Source organism: Oncorhynchus gorbuscha, linkage group LG06, assembly GCF_021184085.1.
Source record: "Oncorhynchus gorbuscha isolate QuinsamMale2020 ecotype Even-year linkage group LG06, OgorEven_v1.0, whole genome shotgun sequence".
Lineage (NCBI taxonomy): Eukaryota > Metazoa > Chordata > Actinopteri > Salmoniformes > Salmonidae > Oncorhynchus > Oncorhynchus gorbuscha.
The window spans coordinates 21163985-21186604 of record NC_060178.1 but is presented as its reverse complement, the minus strand read 5'-3'; the positions used below and the strand labels follow the sequence as shown (position 1 = coordinate 21186604).

Genomic DNA, 22620 nt, shown 5'->3' with positions numbered 1-22620 from the left:
AGCGTAAATAAGTTCAGAAGTAAAAATTTGTTCGTCACAGGTTGTGCAACATTTTAACATTTTATTTTTGAATAGCTACCGCATCCCTGTTCCCCACATATACAATTACCCGTAAGGTCCATAATTCGAGCAGTGAATTGCAAACTAATTCCAGGGAGGTTTTTCAATGCCACACAAAGAAGGGCACCTATTGGTAGATGGGTAAAATTTAGATTTGTATATCCCTCTCAGCATGGTGATATTTTTTGCACTTTGGATGGTGTATCAATACACCCAAAGACACATGCATCCTTCCTAACTCAGTTGCTGGAGAGGAAGAAAAACACTTAGGGATTTCACCGTGAGGCCAATGTTGACTTTAAAACAGTTAGTTTAATGGCTGTAATAGGAGAACTGAGGATGGCTCAACATTGTAGTTACTCTATAATACTATCCTAATTGACAGAGTGAGAAGGAAGCATGTACAGAATACACATATTCTAAAACATGCATTCTGTTTGCAATAAGGCACTAAAGTAAAACTGCAACAAATGTGGCAAAGAAATTAACTCATTGTCCTGAATACAACGTGTCATGTTTAGTGCAATTTCAACAAGCATGGTGGTGGCTGCATCATGTTATGAGTTTGCTTGTCATCTGCTAGGACTATAGCGTTCTTTAGGATAAAATTAAATGGAATAGTGCTAAGTACAGGCAGAATTCTGTGGGAAAACTTGGTGGTCTGCTTTCCAACAGACACTGGGAGACAAATTCACCTTTCAACAGGACAATAGCCTTAAACACAAGGCCAAATATACACTGGAGTTGTTTAGCAAGACAACATTGAATGTTCCTGATTGGTCTAGTTACAGTTTTGACTTAAATCGGCATGAACATTTATGGCAAGACTTGAAAATGGCTGTCTAGCATTGATCAACAATCAACTTGAAGAATTTAAAATAATAATGTGCAAATATTGTGCAATCCAGGTGTGCAAAGTTCAGAGAGATTTACCCAGAAAGACTCACAGCTGTAATCGCTGCCAAAGAGTCAGATGTGAATACTTAAGTAAATAAGGTTTGTGTATTTCATTTTCAATAAATGTTCTAACATTTCTCAGAACATATTTTCACTTGGTAATTCTGGTGATTGCTTGTAGATGGGTGAGGAAAAACATACATTTAATCAATTTTGAAATCAGGCTGTATCACAACAAAATATGGAATGAGGAAAGGGGTGTGAATTCTTTCTGAAGGGCCTGTAAGTCTTCCACAACCACAAGACCCACTAACAACTCATTATTCTATCATCATAGTTCAACCTTTTTTATTGTAATCACTGATCTGGCTTTCAAACTGTCTATTAATATGCATTTTTTTTAAATGACCAGAACCATGCATAATGCACATTCACTAATAATTACTAACTTCTTGTAGCAGGCATTATAAAAAATGTACACGTCTCATAAACAATCTCTCAAGCACAGGCCCACGTGCTAGTAAGTAGCCAGCTAATATATATATATGTTTAATGTTTAGCCAATTTGGATCTATTTGCTAGCTAACAAGGCAGAAGTTTAATTATTATGTACACACGCTTTTGTCCGTCTCCAACTGTTTGAACAGCATGCTAGCCTGTCCACTTTGTTCAGATGTTGAAATCAAGTGGTCTACCTTATTTCTCAAAATGGGAACGAGTTGCCAATTCCTTTTATATAATTGTGTTTTAAGCGTATTGCACATTTATAAAACAGACTAGACAGCAAAACAGTTCAAATGCTGCTTGCGGGATGTGGCTGTGCAAAAAACTGAGCATTCATTTTCCATAATTAAATGTTAATTGATAATCCTGTTTTGGTAGTGTCTGCATGCAACTTGAGCAGTTGAGACATACAAATTAGTATTGTTAGCCTTTCTATGCTCTATTACAGTAAAATAAAGTCTGTTTCTGTGTCCATACGACAAATTCTGTTGGACCAAACCTCCAACGCAAATAGTGTCTTGAAACCACTTGTCAGAGAGGAAGAAGTGATCTCTCATCTTTGTTTTAAATGATTGGGACGGGCTTGGTGGGTGTGTGTGTGTCTCACCAAAATGTGTCCAAAATAAGCCCAATGCGTTTCTATGGGCTTATTTTAGACATAAGCTTGCTGCCTGCCTTCCCGCCTTTGGGAAAACAACTCCCATTGTTAGGGCGGAGACATTATATACAGATCACTGGGGAAAATGGAAAGGTGCACAGAGGGAGTGAAGGAGACAAGACCAAAAAGACATGAGAACATGTCATAAACACTCCGTGTGTGTGTGTATATATATATATATATACACACACACACACACACACACACACACACACACACACACACACACACACACACACACACACACACACACACACACACACACACACACACACACACACACACGGAGTGTATAAAAAAACTTGATTCTTGCGACACAAGCATTTGGAATCGTGCAGAAGCATACATTTGAATGAGTCTAAATAATTATATTTATCGCCCAGCCCTACCCCAACTCTCTGTTCTAGCTTCATCTTCGTCATGCCAAGGTACGCCCCAGAATAATTTTGGGCTTAGACTCGTTGAGGTTTCTCTTATTTGCGTGACACCAGCTGATGGCCGTTCTCCAGTTTTGTGAACATCCATGGCCCGTTCAGGAGCCACACTCTGTCCTACGGTTAGCTCTGTGGAACATTCTTGGCTCCAGTCCCAGAGAATAGTGACATATCAGCAGCCCATTCAAATGAACAGGCTGAGTGTTGCACTATGTCAGTGGGGGGAGGGGGAGCTAAATTCGGTGCTCTGTTTTACGTTGCAGTGGTGGGGTTGACGGAACGTGCAGGCTCCATTGAATGGCTGGCTGGTTCAGATTGAGCACAGGTCTGGGTAAAACTAGATCTCAGGAAATGGTCTCTCTACAGACTGGTTGCCTCCCGCAATGCACTAATATTCCAGCTTACACGTCTGTAGAAGTTCCAGCGTCAGTTGGAAATGAGAGGCGTGTCACCCGTGACTTTATTGCTGTATTCGCTTGTTACCCTAGCTAAACATGAGCACAGTTCCCGCCTTTATTTTAACCCCTGCATACCCGAACTCATGGTTTGTTGGTAGAGTTGTCTGTGAAGAAGACCCTCCCTGGATAAAAATTGTTCCCCTTTCCAAATGTCCTAGAGAATCTGATATCCTCCCCAGACCTAGTGCTCAGGTTCCTAGGTCTGGGTTTTAGACTAGCCAGTAAAGGCCAGGGTTGTACTGGGAAAATATCTCTATTCTGTTGGTCTGAAATTTGACATGCATGTTTCAATGACTATGGGATTCGAAATTACTTGTGAAATTCTCATGTTGCATCACGTATTCCACTCCAAATCGTCCAGTCACAATTGGTTTTGATACATTGTGCATCGTGTTCTTTATGCCCAATTGCATTCATCATAAAAAGTGAGTTCAGCCAGTTAGCACCTTACTTACATAGGGCCCGTTTCAGACTTAGGAAATGTATTCCTTTTTTACACGTTTTGATTTGAGCACAACCACACAAACTTGAGAGGAAAGAAAGGTAAACTAACATTGTAATGGAATAATGCAAAATGTAAGGAAACTACCACTAAAGTGACAGTTAATAATGTATGTTGGTATAACTGATGGTCGACCTTATTCATTGTGCGTAAAGGTGGTGGAATTATGAGGGGAATTAAGTCACGGTCAGAATACGTTGCATCTGTAGACACCTCCGCCATACCTTAAATACTTTGATCTCCACCCAAAACAAATAGCCAGTGAAAAGCATGTGTATCTCATGCTTCAATTTAAGGTCAGAATACATGTGGAGAAAAAGGTGCATAAAGGGAATTGCCTTCGATTATGTGAACTTAACTCTGGTCGGAATCTGCCCTATACTACGGATGTGGTTGAAAACACAAATTACCTTTGTGTGTCAAAATGTTATCCATGATTAGAATACACTTTCAGACCGCAAATAAATGTATAGAACTTCAACCTGTATTTTACATTGGGTAATGGGAAAGTCCACAGACCAGGGGGCTACCCTGTTCACAACGTGCCATTTTCACATCTGCCAGTGTGAGTGGGCTCAGTGTCAGCCGTTGGATGTTCTGCAGTGCCACCATCTGCTCAATGGCAGCGTCACCCTACTCTTTCCAAAGGCTCCTCTGTGCTCCGGGCAGGCTTGCCTCTCTTCCTGATTCACATGTGATCTCCAGAAGTGTCAATGAGGAAGGAAACCAGAGGGACTTCCTCTATTGCTTGTCAGAGTTGTCAGGCATGTTCCTCCTTGAAGTTTGGCTATGATTAGTGGAAAACATGTTGTGCTTAGTCTCCTAGACTAGCCAGCAATTGCTTGGCATCCTGTAAGGCGCTACAGAGGGTAGTGCGTACAGCCCAGGCCAAGCTTCCTGCCATCCAGGACCTATATACTAGGTGGTGCCAGGGGAAAGCCCAAAGAATTGTCCCAAGACACCTGTCTCTCAAGTCATAGACTGTTCTTTCTGCTACCACACTGCAAGCGGTACTGGAGCGCCAAGTCAAGGACCAAAAGGCTCCTTAACAGCTTCTACCCCCGAGCCATAAGCCTGCTGAACAATTAATCAAATGGCCACCCAGACTATTTGCTTTGACCCCCCCCCCCCCCCCCCTTAAACTGCTGCTACTCACTGTTTATTATCTATGCATAGTCAATTTTCCCCTACCTACATGTAGAAATGACCTCGACTAACCTGCACTCCTACACATTGATTTGGTACCCTCTGTGAATAGCCTCATTGTTTTGTGTGCCTTTCTATTTTATTTTCAACTTTAGTTTATTTAGTAAATATTTTCTTAACTGCATTGTTGGTTAAGGTCTTCTAATGAAGCATTTCACGGTATGGACTACACCTGTTTTATTCGGCGGATGTGACAAGTAACTTTTGGTTTGTTCAAGTAAATCATGTTCTGCTCCTGTATAGTCTCCTATCATGCAATCAATGGTTTGTTCAGTAGTGGTGTGTTTCTTGCTTTGTCTGCTTGACTTGATAGAGTAAGCTCTATGCTGATGAGCCCAGTGGTCTGCTGTACTGCAGAACATGGCTTCTTTAACAGTGTAACCCATTGTGCCATATGTTTAAAGGTTTACCTTAGGTGAAAGGGGTAACTTGTTTTGATTCAACGCCAGCGCCTGTTCTTAAACCATCTAGTTTTTCTTCCACACATTCGGACACTGTAAGGCTTGTAGATGACTACACTGATGGCGTTCCAGAACCGCAGTGCTATGGATAAAAGTTTATGTACAAGTTGTTACTTACCTAAGCTACTATACTGAGAACAAATATTTGGTCACAACTATTTTTTTGTTGTGTGTTAGGCTTTTTGTGCGGTAATTCACATGGCTATACACAACTCAGTTGTGTGAATAGTCTGCCTTTAGTCTGCCTGTGTCATTATGAAATGAATATGATTGGCTGTACTCTTGAGTACATTGATCAGGCAAGTCATATGCTCATTGCTCATCTGATTTTATGCAAGTGCTTTGCAAACATCTATGGAGTTTTGATTTCTTTAATGTTTGTCCCCCATAACTTCACCATATTTATCTGAGCCTCATCTGGTGGCTGCTAACAGTGGAAAATATCAACAACAAAATTGTCAGCACCAGGAACACCATTCTGATTGGCTGGCAGTGTACCAACTGCTTACTGGTGCACTGAATAGTCTGAGTGATGAAAAACAAATGAGGACACCACATATTTATTTTACAGCAGCACAACTGGCATGCTTCTTTTTGTGTACAGATTGTTTTGCAGGAAATGCCTGTGTATGTGAGTTTTTTTTGTCTGCCTGTGTGCCTATGTAGGTGAAATCTGAAAATAGGGAAGGGAGCGCAGTTGATTGACGTGGATGGTCTGCTGTTTGCTTTGCATTTCTATCCTGTCACCCTCTAAAGACTGTTTTAATATGTTGAGTGATGGCAAGGCCTTGACATTTTAGGGAGGCTAGTTACAGCAGCACAGCAAGTCAATTTCAAGAAAAACCTCTGTAAACTGAGTGCTTGATATGAAATACAGAAGGCTTTTACCTCATCCAAACAGGACCATGTTTTAAAGGTTCCATGCGAGCAGCGGTCCACTGTGAGTAGTATGCATATGGCAGAACAACTACTTCCTCACCTGTTACTGCTGTGGGAAAGGTGACGCTGCTTGACAGATTAGTCCCATCATAAAGGACAGCTAGATTATCCAGATTACTTATCTGGTTTCTGTACGTTTTAGACTAGTTAAATATTCATAGTAATCCGGTGGTCATTTGGATGTGGTTCAAATTAAATTGTAATGTACAGTGTTTATACTGTTTAATGTGCCTGTCTCCTGAATGGGCTTTACTGAACGGTCCTCTTTCTTGCCCACCAAGCAGGATCTATGAAGTTTGACCCATTAAATCCATTTGTTCAGTAGGATCAGTTTTCCATGTGACTGTGTTTATTTGTCCTCTATCTCTCTCAGGACCTGTCTTCACAACCGCTGATCCGATTTACTGGAAACCAAGGGGTAAGTGCATTTCAGTTATAAATAACAACTCTTTATATTTTGCACTAAAATTATGTGATCACTGTCTGCAAATGAGTTTGCACCACAGACTACATTTTTTTATCGGTAAAGCATTAACTCAGGGAATGTGTTCTGTGTGTGTATAACCAAGTACTGACTAGACGGCCTCTGTAGCTGCAGTGAGCTCTGTTGTCTGCGAGCGACTGGCAGGATTAGATTTCCTATCATATTTTGGCAGCGACGTGCGTGGCTACAATTACATCTGCACTGAACTGGACGAGAGCGGCTGTACTAGGAGGCCTAGATATTCCCCTCACATGGTGGACAGACGGACAGAACGTCTGTCTGAGAGACAAGGAACTTGCCTGGACACACTACCCAGACAAGTCCCATCACATGCTCTTCTACTATGGACAGCATCAGCCTGTACAAATTAGCCTGTAGAAAAAAATATATTTTCTTCAAGGCGAGCATTGTCATTCTCAGTATGAGCAGCACTGTATACATTCCAGACATTTACCGCTGCTGGTTCAACATCTCTCCATCATACAAACAAGCCCTCACTAATGTGAGTCAGTTTGTTAGTGACATTTACACTGTTAGTGTTGACAGTGTAAATTAGATTTGTTTTCATTTCAGACATCAGAACATATAAACTGGAGCGGTGCCACAGATGTTGCTAATGTGTCAAATTTAAATTGTTTGGATAATAAGTACTGTTTAGGCCTAGATAAGCTAAAGCTAAGCAAGTTGTCTGAACAGTACCGTGTACAGAAGGTAGGTGGGTCACATGCAATCCAGTGTCTAACGTGGTTACAAAGTGAGGTTTCAGTGCCATTGGATTGTGCTTTAAAAGTATTGAACAGTCTTTTCTCTCATTTGAAGCAATGCACGACCATGTTTTTGTTTTTAATGAACCATTTGTAAATATGGTATTGGAACTGACCCTATATATAGCTTACTCCCTGTTTTCTTATTTTTGTGTTTTTGTTCTACCTTATGTTATTTTTAGTACTACATTAATATTGATTTCTGCATTGTTGGGTTTAGCGCTTGCAATAAAGGCGTTTCACTGTACTTGTACACATGACATTAAAATTTGAAACCCTCAGTCTAATATTTGATAAAGCTGGAGAGTGTTTAAAGTGTCTGTGTTTTTCATATGGTAGTTAAATCTTCATCAGATGCCTGTACCCCCCCCCCCCAATTCATGCTTCTAGTGTGAGTATCTGTAATTGCTCCCATCAACTTGAGAGATCAGATGGTTAGAAAATATGGTGTTTTTTCTTGGGTGTTTGAAGTGCTGAATTATGCATGTGTTTAATGGCTGAATCATGGCTGGGCCGGATAGGAACCTGTTCTATTAGTTCACCGGAATGCTAATGAGAGCGGGGGAGTGAGGGGGTTTGCTGCTAAATGATGTGTTGGCTGCTCAGTGTGACCATAGCATTTACATTCATTCATATTGGCAGAGCTTTCATTCAGTCACTTCCAGGGTCAAGGTGGCATAATAGAACCACCTCATAGAATAGTCAGGAAAGGTAAACAGGCCAGGGATGGTAAACATCCTGTGTGGGTGGACGACAGTGTGTGTGTCAGAGTTCCTCAGGCTGTATGTCTGGCTGTATTTGGACAGGCTTGTGTCAGCAATGAATGACCCCTGCTTTGCACGGCCTCTCCCTCAGCTGTTTCATTAATTACAGCGCTAAGGAGGAGCTGCTGTGAAGGGCCAGTCCTCTCCAGTGCCCCTGGCCTGAAAAGAGGCTTTGTTTGCAGGACTGTGCAAAAGATGAGGGGAGCTGGAGGCAGAGAGAAAAGGGGGTTGGAAATAGCTGTTAAAATCCATTTGCTTTTCAGATGGAAGAGGGGGTAGGGTGGGTGACCGTGTCTGCGGTGGAGAGGGTGCGCTGGAGTGTGCTGTTCATTCAGCTTTTTGTTGAGGATGGACTACCCCTCTTTCCATGCTCCCCGTTTCTCATTTGAGTACATGTTTTGGTAATAAAATGCATCCTTTTGGCTTGGCATTTCCTTTGAGAGAAGGCAGCTTCCGACCTGTCCGGTTGGTTATGGCTAGATGTAGTGTGGGTTTGAGGCTCGCTGGTTTTCATGTTGATAAAGTATTTTTGAGAGGGTAGTAATTCACCACCTGACTGTAACGTCTGTGTGAAGTTCCAGTGTCCATAGATAACTGCCAGTAGTCTCAAGCAGTAGCCCATTGCTGCAGAATTACTGTTGGTTGGCCCCGGCCTGCCTGCAGTGGGTTCAGGGCATCTGTTGCGTGGAGCCTCAATCAGCCCACATTCACAGCTGGGACCCGACTCTGTAATCCTGTACTGTGTCAGACTGACTCACCCCTCCTTTGCCTTCCAGTGAGTTCCACTGCCTCTTAATCATCGCAGGTTGTACATATACACTCACACTCACTACCCTTGTAAATTGTGTGTGTGTGTGATTGACATAGTCTTACTGATGAGAGGGGTGTCTGGTGTGCACATCTGCAGTCACCTCAGTTATCAGGAAGTGGTGAATTGATGATATTCAGCAGAACGTTTGAATCAGGAAGTGGTGAATTGATGATATTCAGCAGAACGTTTGAATCAGGAAGTGGTGAATCGATCATATTCAGCAGAACGTTTGAATGAGGAAGCATGATCAGGAAGTGGTGAATCGATCATATTCAGTAGAACGTTTGAATGAGGAAGCATGATCAGGAAGTGGTGAATCGATCATATTCAGTAGAACGTTTGAATGAGGAAGCATGATCAGGAAGTGGTGAATCGATCATATTCATTGGAACGTTTGAATGAGGAAGCACAATCAGAAATGGTGAATCGATCATATTCAGTAGAACGTTTGAATGAGGAAGCATGATCAGAAATGGTGAATCGATCATATTCAGCTGAACATTTGAATGAGGAAGCATGATCATTTTCCTTTTTGTTTTCTTCTTGCGAAGTAAGTTTATTGCAATATCCAGGCTACCTCAATTGGACATAACAATAATGGGTTCAATCCCTTTCAGAGTTTCTTATAAACACACAAGGCAATGGGTTGATAACTCCACACTGTGAAAGGATAGATCTCTTCATGTGGAGCATAAAAGGCAGGTTTGTACTGGAGCTGAGGCTGAGCGTCTCACATAACCGAGAGCCCAGTGTTTATTTATAGTTGGCCACCTGCAGGCTCCACACGTGTTAGGAGCTTGGGTAAACCGAGTTGGGCTGCTAGCGAGAGAGGGAGAGAGACAGAGATAGAGGTCTTTGAGTATATCAGCCCCATTGTGTTAAAGGAGCAGTGGGTCACAGCTCTCCAACACTGCATGGAGCCAACAGACCAAGCCAGGGGTCATCCTGCTCAGCAAGCCTGCCAGAACTCCCAACAACACCACCCTCTCCCCTTCCATGCCTCGCTCTACCCCAGCCAACACTCTGTTCTTCTTTCAGGCCTGGAGCTCCACTCCTGTTAGACAAGTCAGACTTGCTCACATACCCATCTACCCTCTACCCCAGCAGGCGTAGGTTTAAAAAACTAAAATCATCATGGGAGTCCAGGCCCAAATTCCAGAATTTGTTTTCCATTGTAGGAGAGAGAGGCATATGGCTTTAAAATCGGTCTTCATTTCTCCAAACTCTCACTACCAGTTTAACCTACTCACTGTTTGAAGAATATTAGTGTGTTTCACTGAAAACGGAACTTTGACAGCTCAACCATCACCTGTCTATAGTGATAGTGGAATCGGGATCCGTTTTACAAGAAAACCCAATATCTGCATCACATGGGTCTCTTAAAAGCAGCCCAGTGTTTGGCTAATTATTTTCCCTCAGATGTGTGGGCCAGCTACGAACCCTGTAATTAAGAGGCCTCTGCGCTGGGCAGTAGTCTAGGTGGTAATTTCACTCATTCCCAAGTTTGCCTAGAAGCTACACCTGTAACGTGGGAGCAGTAGAGCAATTATGGCTAAGCAGGCTTGACTACTTAAGAAATACCTATGTGTAACGATTTACTCCTTGTTACATTTACTTCCATTACCAGTTAAACAAGCAGAATGTCACAGATCAGTGGGGACTTGTAGACTAGCCTAGCTCAGCTATGAATTCCCATCTTTTAGCCTCAAGCCTCACCCTGTTACTCATCATCCTCCCACATCGCCACCATGCATGCATGATAGACACCTACCTATGCTGTACATTTGTTTTTACAGTACACATACAGGTAACTGCCAAAATAAAGGAAACACTTGAGTAATTGAGGGATACTGAGTATATTGAAAGCAGGCGCTTCCACACAGATGTGGTTCCTGAGTTAATTAACATCCCATCATGCTTCATGTATAAAAATTCTCAGTAGCCCATTATTTGGGCTACCATGGCTAGAAGAAGAGATCTCCGTGACTTTGAAAGAGGGCTCTCAAAGGTTGTGTGTGTCGGCCATCAGATCGCAACCCAATTGAACAATTCTGGAGCGGTGCCTGAAACAGCGTTTTCCACCATAAACAAAACACCAAATGATGGAATTTATTGTGGCAGAATGGTGTTGCATCCTTCCAAAATAGTTCCAAACACTTGTAGAATCTATCCCAAGGCGCATTTAAGCTTTTCGGGATTTCGGTGGCCCAAACGCCCTACTGACACAGTTGGGTTGAGTGAGACGTTCAGCAAACAAGACTGTTAGATTTGTTCTCTAAATCTGTGACATCAGCTGCTGGATATATTGGATGGAGCAGATTTTGGATGACCTTTCCTATATTGATATTTTAAATGCACTCTTGTGTAGAATGTCGGCCATTGATTTATAATTTTCTCCTCCGTCCACAGAAAATCTCAATACCACGGTCGGAAAATCCAAATGAGCTGCGGACGTTTACTTTCTACTTGTCCAATGTTGGTAGAGACAACCCACAGGGAAGTTTCGACTGCATTCAGCAGTACATCACCAGGTGAGTGAGCACAGAGGCACTGGCCTCATCCTCTTCAACATATGAGACATTCATCACTCATATACATGCATAATAAGCATTGATGCATGCAAACACAGTTGACACTGTTTATTTCAAATGAATTCTGTTTTGGAATGAAGCTACCATGACTCCACTCTGTCAGTAGGTTTGAAAAAGTATATTTGGACAGGCTAAATTGAGTTAAGAGATGGTTAAGAGATGAACTGGATTAGGAGAGTTCTGATAAATGTTTGGAGGACAACTTCCTGATCACAGGCTTTGGTGCAGTGAGTGCCATCTGCTCTCATGTGTGCTTTCTGTCCTATTTGCCTCCCAGTCTGATCAAAGACAAATGTTGAGCAAATTAATTGAATTGGGCCAGATGTCTGCGTATTGAGGTGGAAGGAGAGGAACTGAGTCCTGGCTCTGACTGTCTAGTTTTTTAACACCCGTCCTCAACTATTTCTAATGAGAGACTGGGTCGGCTGGAGTTCACCCATCGACCTGGATCCTCATGAGCCACTAATTCCGCTATAAACCCGGGGCAGAGCCACTGAGGGCTGCCAATTCCGTTATATCCCCTGCCAAACCGTCATCAACGTGAGGAGGAATCAAAGGCAGGGAAAACCAGGAAAGAATAGGATTTGGTGCAACATTGGTTTGATAATGTGGGAATCCACAGTTGAATAGACAATCACACGATGGTGCACTCAAGGCAGTGGTATGTCATGAATATTAGCACAGCAAGGTGCGTTGGGCAGCATAAAGAAAGGCTAAATTGTTTCATTTTTTTTAAAGTATTCATTTTTTTTGCAATAAAAGCACTGATTTAGTTTCTGTTTTCGTTACATGTTCCTCAAACTGGAAGATAATGCCATTTGGATGTCGACTCAGTTTTTGTAGGGAAGCTAAGATAATCTCCCCAAGTGTGGGAGTGAGTTGACCTGTTGGTCTTTGTTTCTGTGTAACCCTCTCCTCCGTTGTCCCAGTGAAGGGAGCATTCAGCTGGACTGCCTGGGTGGGATCCAGGACAAGATCACTGTGTGTGCCACAGATGACTCCTATCAGAAGGCCAGGCAAAGCATGGCTCAGGCAGAGGAGGAGACCCGCAGCAGGGGTGCGATCGTCATCAAGCCTGGGGGGAGATACGTGGGTAAGGCCCTAAGACATTACGCTTTACACTCAGCTGTGGTAAGGCCCTCAGTTGAACAGAACACAGGCTACTAATTTAAAAGGCCTGTAGCCCTGTCTAGGATATGTATACTGCATGCATACTGTATGCATACTGTATTAGAGGTTTTGCATTCCTGTTTTTGTTTTGTGACACTTTCCCTCATGTCGGTTCAAATCCAGGGTGAATGCTGATGGTGAGCCGTCTCATATTAGGGCGTGTTTGGGTCCCGCGACAGTGAGCCAGAGCAGTGGCAGGCTCATCAGCTAGGCTATAATTCAATATGGTGTTATTTCCGCATCAGTCAAGCAGCTCTTCGTCCTCCTAGTGATGCCCTGTCCAGTGGCAGTTTTAGCCTCCTATCCTAGCTGCCTCCTGTCTAGAGATTGTATTTCCACACTGAAAACACACGCGCGCACACACAGAGACATGCATGGCTGCTTCAAGTGAACATCAGACTGTGGGCTTTTTACTAGTCTCAGGAGAGCTGCATACTGAAACTGTTTCTGCTGCACTTCAGTAAAGACCATAGTAGCCCTGAACAGAAATGAAGTAGAAGTGTACCTAGAACCGAAACACCATAATCTGTTATGCATTTTTTTTTTAAGCTTCTAGGATACGCTGTAATTGACTTGTTGGAGAGGAAGTCAGAAACAGTGTGGTTTAATTTATTTTGAGTCCCAAGCTGTGCCTTAGTCACACTATATCTCCGTATGACCTTAATTCTGGTGAAAATGGCTGAGCTCACAGCGTAGGGATAATTGCATGCTCATGGATCCCTGTGTGTTGGCCAATGGGCTGGCCGGATGGTTAGGTGCTCAGAGCTTCACACAGTTACGTCTCTGACTCAAACGAACCAACTAACTGCCCAGTCACCACAAACACCATCACAGGTTCACAGATGTCTGATTAATGTGGCTGTTTTGCCAGGAAGCAGCTTGTTCAACTAATTGTACTGTGGTAACTTTCTAGACAACGTAGGTTCTCTCATAAAGTTCACCCTGATAGGAGTGTTTTCTTTTCTCTGTTGAAGAGAACTTCAGATGACCCTAGAACTTCTCATAACAAACCCAACCTCTCATGGTTAGATGTCACAAAGGCTCAACCTTTCTTACACACAACAATGTTGCTTTTCTTGTCTCAGGTAAGAAAGTGCAGATCCGGAAACCAGCGCCTGGCCTGTCTGACATCGCTCCGTCGCGGCGGACGTCGCGGCCTGTCATAATCTCCAGCAGCACGGGGAAGAAGAGCACGGCGCAGCAGAGGCCCCTGAGGGAGCGCCTCATCCACCTGCTGGCCCTCAAGCCCTATAGGAAGCCGGAGCTCATCCTGCGCCTGCAGAAGGACGGCCTCTTGCCCTTCGACAAAGACTCTCTTGACAGCCTCCTGCAACAGGTTAGTAAAGTCAGTCACACTCATAGGCAGGGGTTTTCTAGACATTTTTTTAATGTGGGGGACCAAAAACTAGTCATGGGTTCTTGGGGTATCACAAATAGCTTTGAAAATTGATGCATTGTGATGCATTGTGTTAATTTGTATCTGCCCTAATTTATTAAAATAAATTCATTTGAAAATTAACATGGGGAAAATATTCAAGTTAGTTCAGTGGTTTCTTCCCCCCAAGAAATGTTGTGAAAGCTGCATTTCTATACAGTTTTAAAGCTAGTCACCGCAATTGAAACAATAAAAAATGGGCTTAGGTTTGCTAAAAATCTGATTGATGGGCCTGAAGAAATGTAACCATTCAAATTCGTAGATAGCGCTATGGATGCAAGGAATTACCTTTCATGAAATCAAAATGATAGTTTTAACCATGTTTTGAGGCTATACAGTGTTTGTTTACATTTACATTATTTTACGACAATGTTTATAAACAATCTTTTATTTTGGGTTCTGATGGGATACAACAGTTGAACTAAGCTCCTATTCATCAAGAATCAAGAGGTGTATCTGTAATTTATTTATACTTTTAAAAAACTGATGTAGCAACTAAGGATTTCAGCTTTAAAATGTGATTTCGAGAACAGCAAAAATTATTCCAGACATTATCAACTTGGCTGCTGTAGCTTCATTCAACTCAGTCGATAAGGGATGCTTAACATTTTAGGACAAATGCATGCCACACAGCAATTAGCTGCATCACACTAGCTGAGCGCTGGGATTAAAAACAATCGTTTAGTTTCCTGTCAAGTCAAACAGCAGTTAGCTATCCATCTTCAACCTCGCACTATTCAGGTTTCAGTCAATGCAGCTGCACTCTCCATGGTCCTAAAGCCAGCCAGTCTATCCAACAGCCTTGGCACCTGCTCCAAGGCATCCGCATGTTCCTAAACAATGTTCCTGCGTGCAGAGCCCTTGATTCTGCCGCACAGAAGAAATTTCAGCCCGAGCAGAGAAGCATGAGATTGAACTTCAAACACTTGTCCCTGTTAACGTAGTAAAACTATGATATTGCGATCTCTGGAGTAACATATCGTAGTGTTCTACCCAAATATCACCCAACCTTAATGCAAAACTAACAATGCAGGAGATTTTGCAGAGCGTGTCGGAGTTGGATTCTATTGCATTGACAGGCACAAGCGGTCAGGAATAGATGCACTTGTTTTGAGATTAAAACTAAGGCTCCATGTAGCCATATGTTTGTATTTTTTGCTAGTTGATGAGTTATTATTCCAGTTAGCTCATTTCCGGTCACAATGGGGGAGTGGTTGCTTCCTACAAGAGCACAAAACGTGTACATTCCTAGACTTCTTTGAAAAGCAAGTCAAGCTTTTTTATGTCTTATTAAAAGGGTATTGTATTTCTAGACAGGCTTGAATAAACTAAGTAGCCAATACGCAGAGTAGCATACATTTGTCATATACTCTATAGTGATGATGGTATGTGATTAATGCATTTTATTTGATTGTGGTTTCTTGCATCAAACACAATAAAACATGGCTGGAAATGTAGGCTGAAGGATAGAACAGCAACTTCCATGTTCAAATGTTGTGGGATGGATTTTCTGCATTCTTTTTTATGGTAGGCCACTCTGGTAGGCCTACATTATCAAAGACACAGTCGTCTACTTGGCCACTGTTAAAATTAGGACTGACCCGGTTTGGTCGATAGGCTGTTGGTCAACCGAGATTTCTTGAGTCGAGCAAGTTGCAAAAGAAATGGTGGTCATTGTGTACAAGAGACCTGTCTGATTGGCACCTGTCTGAGTGGACTGATCCATTGTGGAGGCTGTGGGGATGGCACAGTCCATCACTCTAAGACATGTGCTACTGAAATAGTAAACTCAGCAAAAAAGCAACCTCTCACTGTCACCTGCTATTTGTATGAACATAACAAGATTCAACAACTGAGACATAAACTGACAAAGTCCACAGACGTGACTAACAAATGGAATAATGTGTCTGTGAACAAATGGGGGAGGCATCAAAATTAAAAGTATCGGTCAGTATCTGGTGTGGCCACCAGCTGCATTAAGTACTGCAGTGCATCTCCTCCTCATGGACTGCACCAGATTTGCCAGTTCTTGCTATGAGGTGTTACCCCACTCTTCCACCAAGGCACCTGCAATGTCCTGGACATTTCTGGGGGGAATGACCCTAGACCTCACCCTCCGATCCAACAGGTCCCAGACGTGGGATTGAGATCTGGGCTCTTCTCTGGCCATTGCAGAACACTGACATTCCTGTCTTGCAGGAAATCACACACAGAACGAGCAGTATTGTTGGTGGCATTGTTATGCTGGAGGGTCATGTCAGGATAAGCCTGCAGGAGGGTACGACATGAGGGAGGAGGATGTCTTAAACGGCAATCCGACCATCACCCCTGGTGAGACAAAACCGTGACTCATCAGTGAAGAGCACTTAATGCCAGTCCTGTCTGGTCCAGCGACAGTGGGTTAGGCAACGTTGTTGCCGATGATGTCTGGTGAGGACCTGCCTTACAACAGGCCTACAAGCCCTCAGTCTAGCCTTTCTCAGCCTATTGCGGACAGTCTGAGCACTGATGGAGAGATTGTACGTTCCTGGTGTAACTCGGGCAGTTGTTGCCATCCTGTACCTGTCCCACAGGTTTAATGTTCATATGTACCGATCCTGTGCAGGTGTTGTTACACGTAGTCTGCCACTGTGAGGACGATCAGCTGTCCATCCTGTCTCCCTGTAGCGCTGTCTTAGGCGTCTCGCGGTACGGACATTGCAATTTATTGCCCTGGCCACATCTGCAGTCCTCATGCCTCCTTGCAGCATGCCTAAGGCACATTCACACAGATGAGCAGGGACTCTGGGCATCTTTTGTTTGGTGTTCTTCAGAGTCAGTAGAAAGGCCTCTTAAGTGTCCTAAGTTTTCATAACTGTGACCTTAATTGCCTACTGTCTGTCTGTAAGCTGTTAGTGTCTTAACGACCGTTCCATAGGTGCATGTTAATTAATTGTTTATGGGTCATTGAACAAGTATGGGAAACGGTGTTTAAACCCTTTACAATGAAGATCTGTGAAGTTATTTGGATTTTTACGAATGTTTTGATAGACAGGGTCTTGAAAAAGGGACGTTTCTGTTTTACTGAGTTTTATATGGTTATATGTAAGAACAATGGCGCAACAAATAACATGTTTTCTCCCGTGTTGGATAGCGATTCTGAAACACGTTGGTGCGCTGTTGAATTGGCGCCTTTTCGTAGACCATGTTGCTATGTGCATAATTCAAAGGTATCCAGCATATTGGTATTGAGAACAATGCACCGGAGGCGGCAGCGGAGTTATAGAGATGAGACAACAGCCCTTGTCTTAATTGTCTAAGAAAAGTGAGGAGAGAGGAAACCCCAACTTAATTAGGTCTTTAATAAATAGCCTAACTGTTAAATGTGCCTGGCTTTATAAATCATCCTTATCTACTAAAATAAGACCGATCCTGCTTGTTTGTGTGTTTAATAGCCTACTGGCTCTGTGAGCACCAAGCCTCAGGCAACCACAAATGAGTCTGTTTTTAATCTTTGCTATGCTGTAATAAAGGCTTCACACTTTTTTCCATTAGATAATATTTATAATTAAATTTGTGTTTACACTGTTCATAATAATTATAACCTTGATCTCCTTATTGTTATTGCTAATGCTAATTAATTTCATTATCATTTAATAGGCTTAGTATAGCAGCCTTAAATATATATTTTAAAACTAGGCAAGTCGGTTTAGAACAAATTCTTATTTACAATGACTGCCTACCTCGGCCAAACCCGGACGGCGCTTGGCCAATTGTGCGCCGCCCTATGGGACTCCCAATCACGGCCGGCTGTGATGCAGCCTGGATTCGAACCAGGCTGATAATGCAGTGCCTTAGACCACTGCGCCGCTTGGGAGCCCCCAGCCTTGTATAACCACCATCAAGCTGTAGGCCTAAGAGCGCATCCTGTTAATTCTTAATACCGTAACTTACTTAGGTCTATATTTCAATACTTTTATAGGCTACTGTATCAATCATTCATTTTTAGTTCGTCATAACACCGCATACAGTCATTCATGATTTGAAATGCAATCAAAGCATTTGTTTTTTTTTTATAAAAAAAAGCAAAGTGACCATTGAATATTAAATAGGCCTAAACTGTTCCATTTCAGAAATTACAATTACAAATGAATGACTGTTTTTAGTATTTGCTGTAATAAACAGCCTCTCTGGTACGCTTCATTTTTTTTTTTTTTTTTACATTGTTCCAATCGCTCAAATGTTGTATTGTAATATAACAGCACCTGTTTGACACACCTAATAGGGATGTAGCACTTGCTCCTTTTTCTTGATCAGTATTTTCCACAAGTCAATTGTTTTCCACACATCTGACTTCCCCTTTACCTCCTGAGCAACTAGTAAACTTTCCCCCATTTCAGGTTTATTTGTCAAGTCCTATGCATTCATTTTGCTGTTATGTGTTCAGAGTTTGTTATAATATATTTATTTATGTGAATGTGATATGCTATAGGTCAGGCCCTGTTGGTCATCTGCATACATCACGTAAAGAGAGCAAGGGTTGAGGGAATAGGGATTGTTTTTCCTAAACAAATTAGGGATTTCTGTAACAACTTCTCAGTCAGAAATAGCTGTAATTATGATGCAGCTTCAGCAGCACGATACACACTGTTGATGTTCTGTGGTGGTCGCAAGCAGCAGGGAAGAGAGACAACTGTTGCTTGTCAGTGCGGGCAGACTAAATCTAGTCATTTTTGTGTCTTAATTATTTAATTGAACAGTTCGCTTAAAACATCATACAAGCTCAGTGCATATAGTTAATTTGATTTAAAAACATAGGATGTCAATTTCCTATATATCTATATATTCGATTGGTCGAAAGAACAGACGACTCTTGGTTGACCAAGATTATTTTTAGTCGGGACAACCCTAGTTAGTTTTAATTTAAAGCAGGTACAGCCTCTGTGCTCACAGCGAACCCATGCTGGAAGTTGCACTGACTTTTCAAGACATCCAAGTTTGTGCTCAGCAGACCTGAAATTTGCTTGGTGCTGGAAATGGAGGGAACATTGGTCCCAAAGCCAGCCCACTAAACTGCCAGAACAAACGCACTGTATTTTCTCTCTAATCTGAGCCAGATTGACAGTGCTCTGGCCACCCTTAGTGCCCCCCCCCCCCCAATTCACATGGGGTCAATCATATTTCAGGCCGGTGCCACCCATCTTATAACACCCATGCTCATAAGGTAGAGTGCCTTTCACAACAGGTTGGGTATGCTGGACCTTGGCAAACTGAGGGCCCTTCTGAGCTCTGTCCCACAACTGATAAATTAGTCACAGGACCCAAGCCTTCAAGACACTTAGAGCCAGGGCTTAGCCTGTAGTTACAGGTAAGTCCTAGTTGGCCCTGAAGCCCACTGGAAACAAGTCAGTCACTGCCAGTGGTGCAGGGTATTTAATAATGGTGCATTTCTTGAGAACAGGCTTAGGAAATGCGTTCTTCCAGAATACTGCATCATGGCATTATTGTAATACACTGATTGCTGTCGCTTGTCTCTAGGTGGCTAACCTAAATGGGAGAGACAACACCTTCACATTGAAGGACTCTTTGTTTAAGGACATTCAGAAGGACTGGCCAGGCTACACTGAGGGAGACCAGCAACTTCTGAAGCGGATCCTTGTTCGGTATGTGCTAGTTGGTGCTATATTATTATACCGCATGCCACATTAAACCAATGATTTTGTGTGTAGCTCCACATGTCAATAACTGCCAGCAGCATAAACCAGCAATAATGGGATCATCCCCACATTGGTTTCTGGAGTTTATCACCTCTGCTTTGTGTGTTGGTTTAAACAAACTTCCATAGAATCCCAGGAGCTCCAGGTATGCTCAGGGAATAGTAGATTCTAGTCTGAAACCAGGCACTGCTCTCTCTGTGTGGATCCCTGCTCTGAGTATTCCCTCTGCCCTGTTTTGTTGACAGAACTAGCTGGCTTTTTTTCTTGGTGGGACCCAGTGGAAAAAGTTGTTTTTTAAGATCTGGGGCAGTAAGGAAATGCACATCCCAGCTAAATTTAGAGCAGGCATTGCAGAGGTCTTAGCTGGGTTTACGGAGTTGACCCAAAGTTTGTTGGACTCAATATGGCAGGGAATATTTCACACACTCAATTATTAAATGTTTCTGTGGAAGTCATCCCAAAGCAATATATTTCAACCATATGTCTTTTTGGACTGGACTTTAAGCTTGGCTAGCTTATGAGCTGACCACCCTCCCTCCCCTAAAGTTTGAACACCAGCTGTAGTCATGCAAGAGTAGTGAGCAAAATGATCAGAAGGCCTGTGATGCAACACTGTTCCAGCACATGCTGATCCATGTGTGAGGTGGCACTAGTCCAAGGTCCAGGCCTGGGCTTGCTCGTCTTCAGTGTGCTAGCCTTTCCCCTAGTCTGCTCTCCCCACCCCTCTAGCGCACTCTCACTTTTTCTCTCACTTTTTCTCTCTTTTTCTCTCACTTTTTCTCTCTCTTTTTCTCTCACTTTTTCTCTCTCTTTTTCTCTCTTTTTCTCTCTTTTTCTCCTCCCTACCACTCGCTCTCTGTCGGGGTGGGGTTTGGAGATTTCCCCAGTGTATCCCACTGCCCCCTACTGTCCACACTACCAACATACACAAATAACCTTCTGTTTATGTACACATTACACACCCTTTCAATTTTTTTTATGCAACTGTAACTTCATCTCACCCAAGGCTGTGTCAATGATCTGTTTACGATGTCTGACTTGTGTTAAACCAGGTCAGTTTTATTTGTATCTGTCTGAGACTGAATGGCATTGAGTTGAGGAAAATAACAATGTAGAGCAAGGCCACCATAATGCTGTCAATATGTGTCAATATGTCACAGGTCCATTGGAACAGGGAATAGAGTTAAATATGGAGTTGGTGCTATGAATTAACACAACCACCTAGTACTAGTTTCATTGCAGACTTGCCAACTCAATGGGGCTCTACTTGTGAACATGTTAGAGGAATTAAATTCCTATATGTTTAATACCCAATTAAATTAATACACTCCGCCCATTTCTAAGGATTTGTAAGAAACGTATTTGCATAAAATGGGTGGAGACCAGTCTCAAAATCAAGCACTAGCGTTTATTCTCGAGAGTACTGAACATGATACAATTTACAACAGGTTATAAACTGAAAATCACTTCATTAGGTTTTGAACTGTCCCGTCTCTCCTCCACTCCGGTACAATGGCAGTTTAGTTCTCAAGTCTTCCTACATCGTTCCCACCAATTTAGATCATTTATGACCGAGCCAAGGTCTTCCTGTGTAGATAAGCATTCTAGCCAGTCTGACGATAAGTTCATTCGTTTCTACCAAGGAACGGACAGTCATTGTTCTAATTCTTGATTATAATTACACACATTATATTCAGTACTAGGATTAAAATAATATTCATACATCTATACAGTAACATAATAGTATTCTGATTAGTCAGTCCTGATTGAAATGTATACATAATTAGTCATTATTGATTTTTAAAAAATCCCTTAACAGAACATTAGAAAAGGTTTGTTTAAACTTTTTCTCCATCTCAATGCGCATTAGTAATTTAAAACCGTCAATGTAGTTGCTCGTGAGCACACACTATGTTATCTGTTCCCCGCCGGTAACCTGGCTGATTTAGCTCTGTGTTAACCTGCACAGCTGGTGGTGATTTTATATAGGATTCAAATTCCATATCATCCAATTAAACACGTTGATGTAGTTGGACATTATCCAACACTTGTTCCTGAAAGCGAACGGCACGTTCTGATTAAAAAAAACAACTAGATCTCATGTTTGACTGACTGGTCAAATAGTTCTATGTAGTGCCTAGCTCTGCATAATTGTCACAGATTATGGAAAGGGTTTGAATCTCACATTCATTTTTTCCCCCCCTTTTTGAAATGTGGAATTATATTTATTGTGTTGCTGTGTTGAGAAGTGGAGCCAAAATCTTGTAAATAATTGTTACAAATACATTTAAATATAATCTTGTTGACACACAGGCTACTGGCACTGCTACCTAAATAATAATCGCTGCTAATATTACATAGATATGTAGGCTACACTTTACATGTACAATATTTTATATGCCTAATTATAATCACATGAGCTATTTTGAATCGAGGACAACAGTGAACAGTGTTTTCCTTAACAAAAATGTTTGTTGAATGTTATATTGTTTTTGTGCATCTCTGATCTGTTGATTACCTGGGTCATTTAATGTTTTCATGTGTATCTGTGAGTTATTGGCATTCAAGCAGGCAGAAATCCATCCTGCATGATGTAGCACTGTGATGAAGTCTCTTTCGCTACATTGGAAGTTAATAAGAATACGACTTTAAGATGGCGAAAACGTCTATCATACATGTCAGATTTCAATACTATCTGATGTCACAACTCTTGAATGAGCCATTGATCATATTTTTAAAATCTTTTTTTGTTGATATTCTGACCTCAGGAAATGTGTAATTTAACA

General features: G+C 42.1%; 1 protein-coding gene across 1 annotated transcript in view; it reads left to right on the top strand.

Annotated features, from left to right (window-relative positions):
• The window catches only part of ell (elongation factor RNA polymerase II), a 42322-nt gene that overhangs the window by 10920 nt on the left and 8782 nt on the right, over positions 1-22620 (top strand). Inside the window, exons 2-6 of the mRNA XM_046352617.1 lie at positions 6493-6537; positions 11352-11473; positions 12463-12626; positions 13789-14039; positions 19656-19780. Of these exons, the coding sequence (XP_046208573.1) occupies positions 6493-6537; positions 11352-11473; positions 12463-12626; positions 13789-14039; positions 19656-19780 (707 nt within the window). The remainder of the gene's footprint in view (positions 1-6492; positions 6538-11351; positions 11474-12462; positions 12627-13788; positions 14040-19655; positions 19781-22620) is intronic.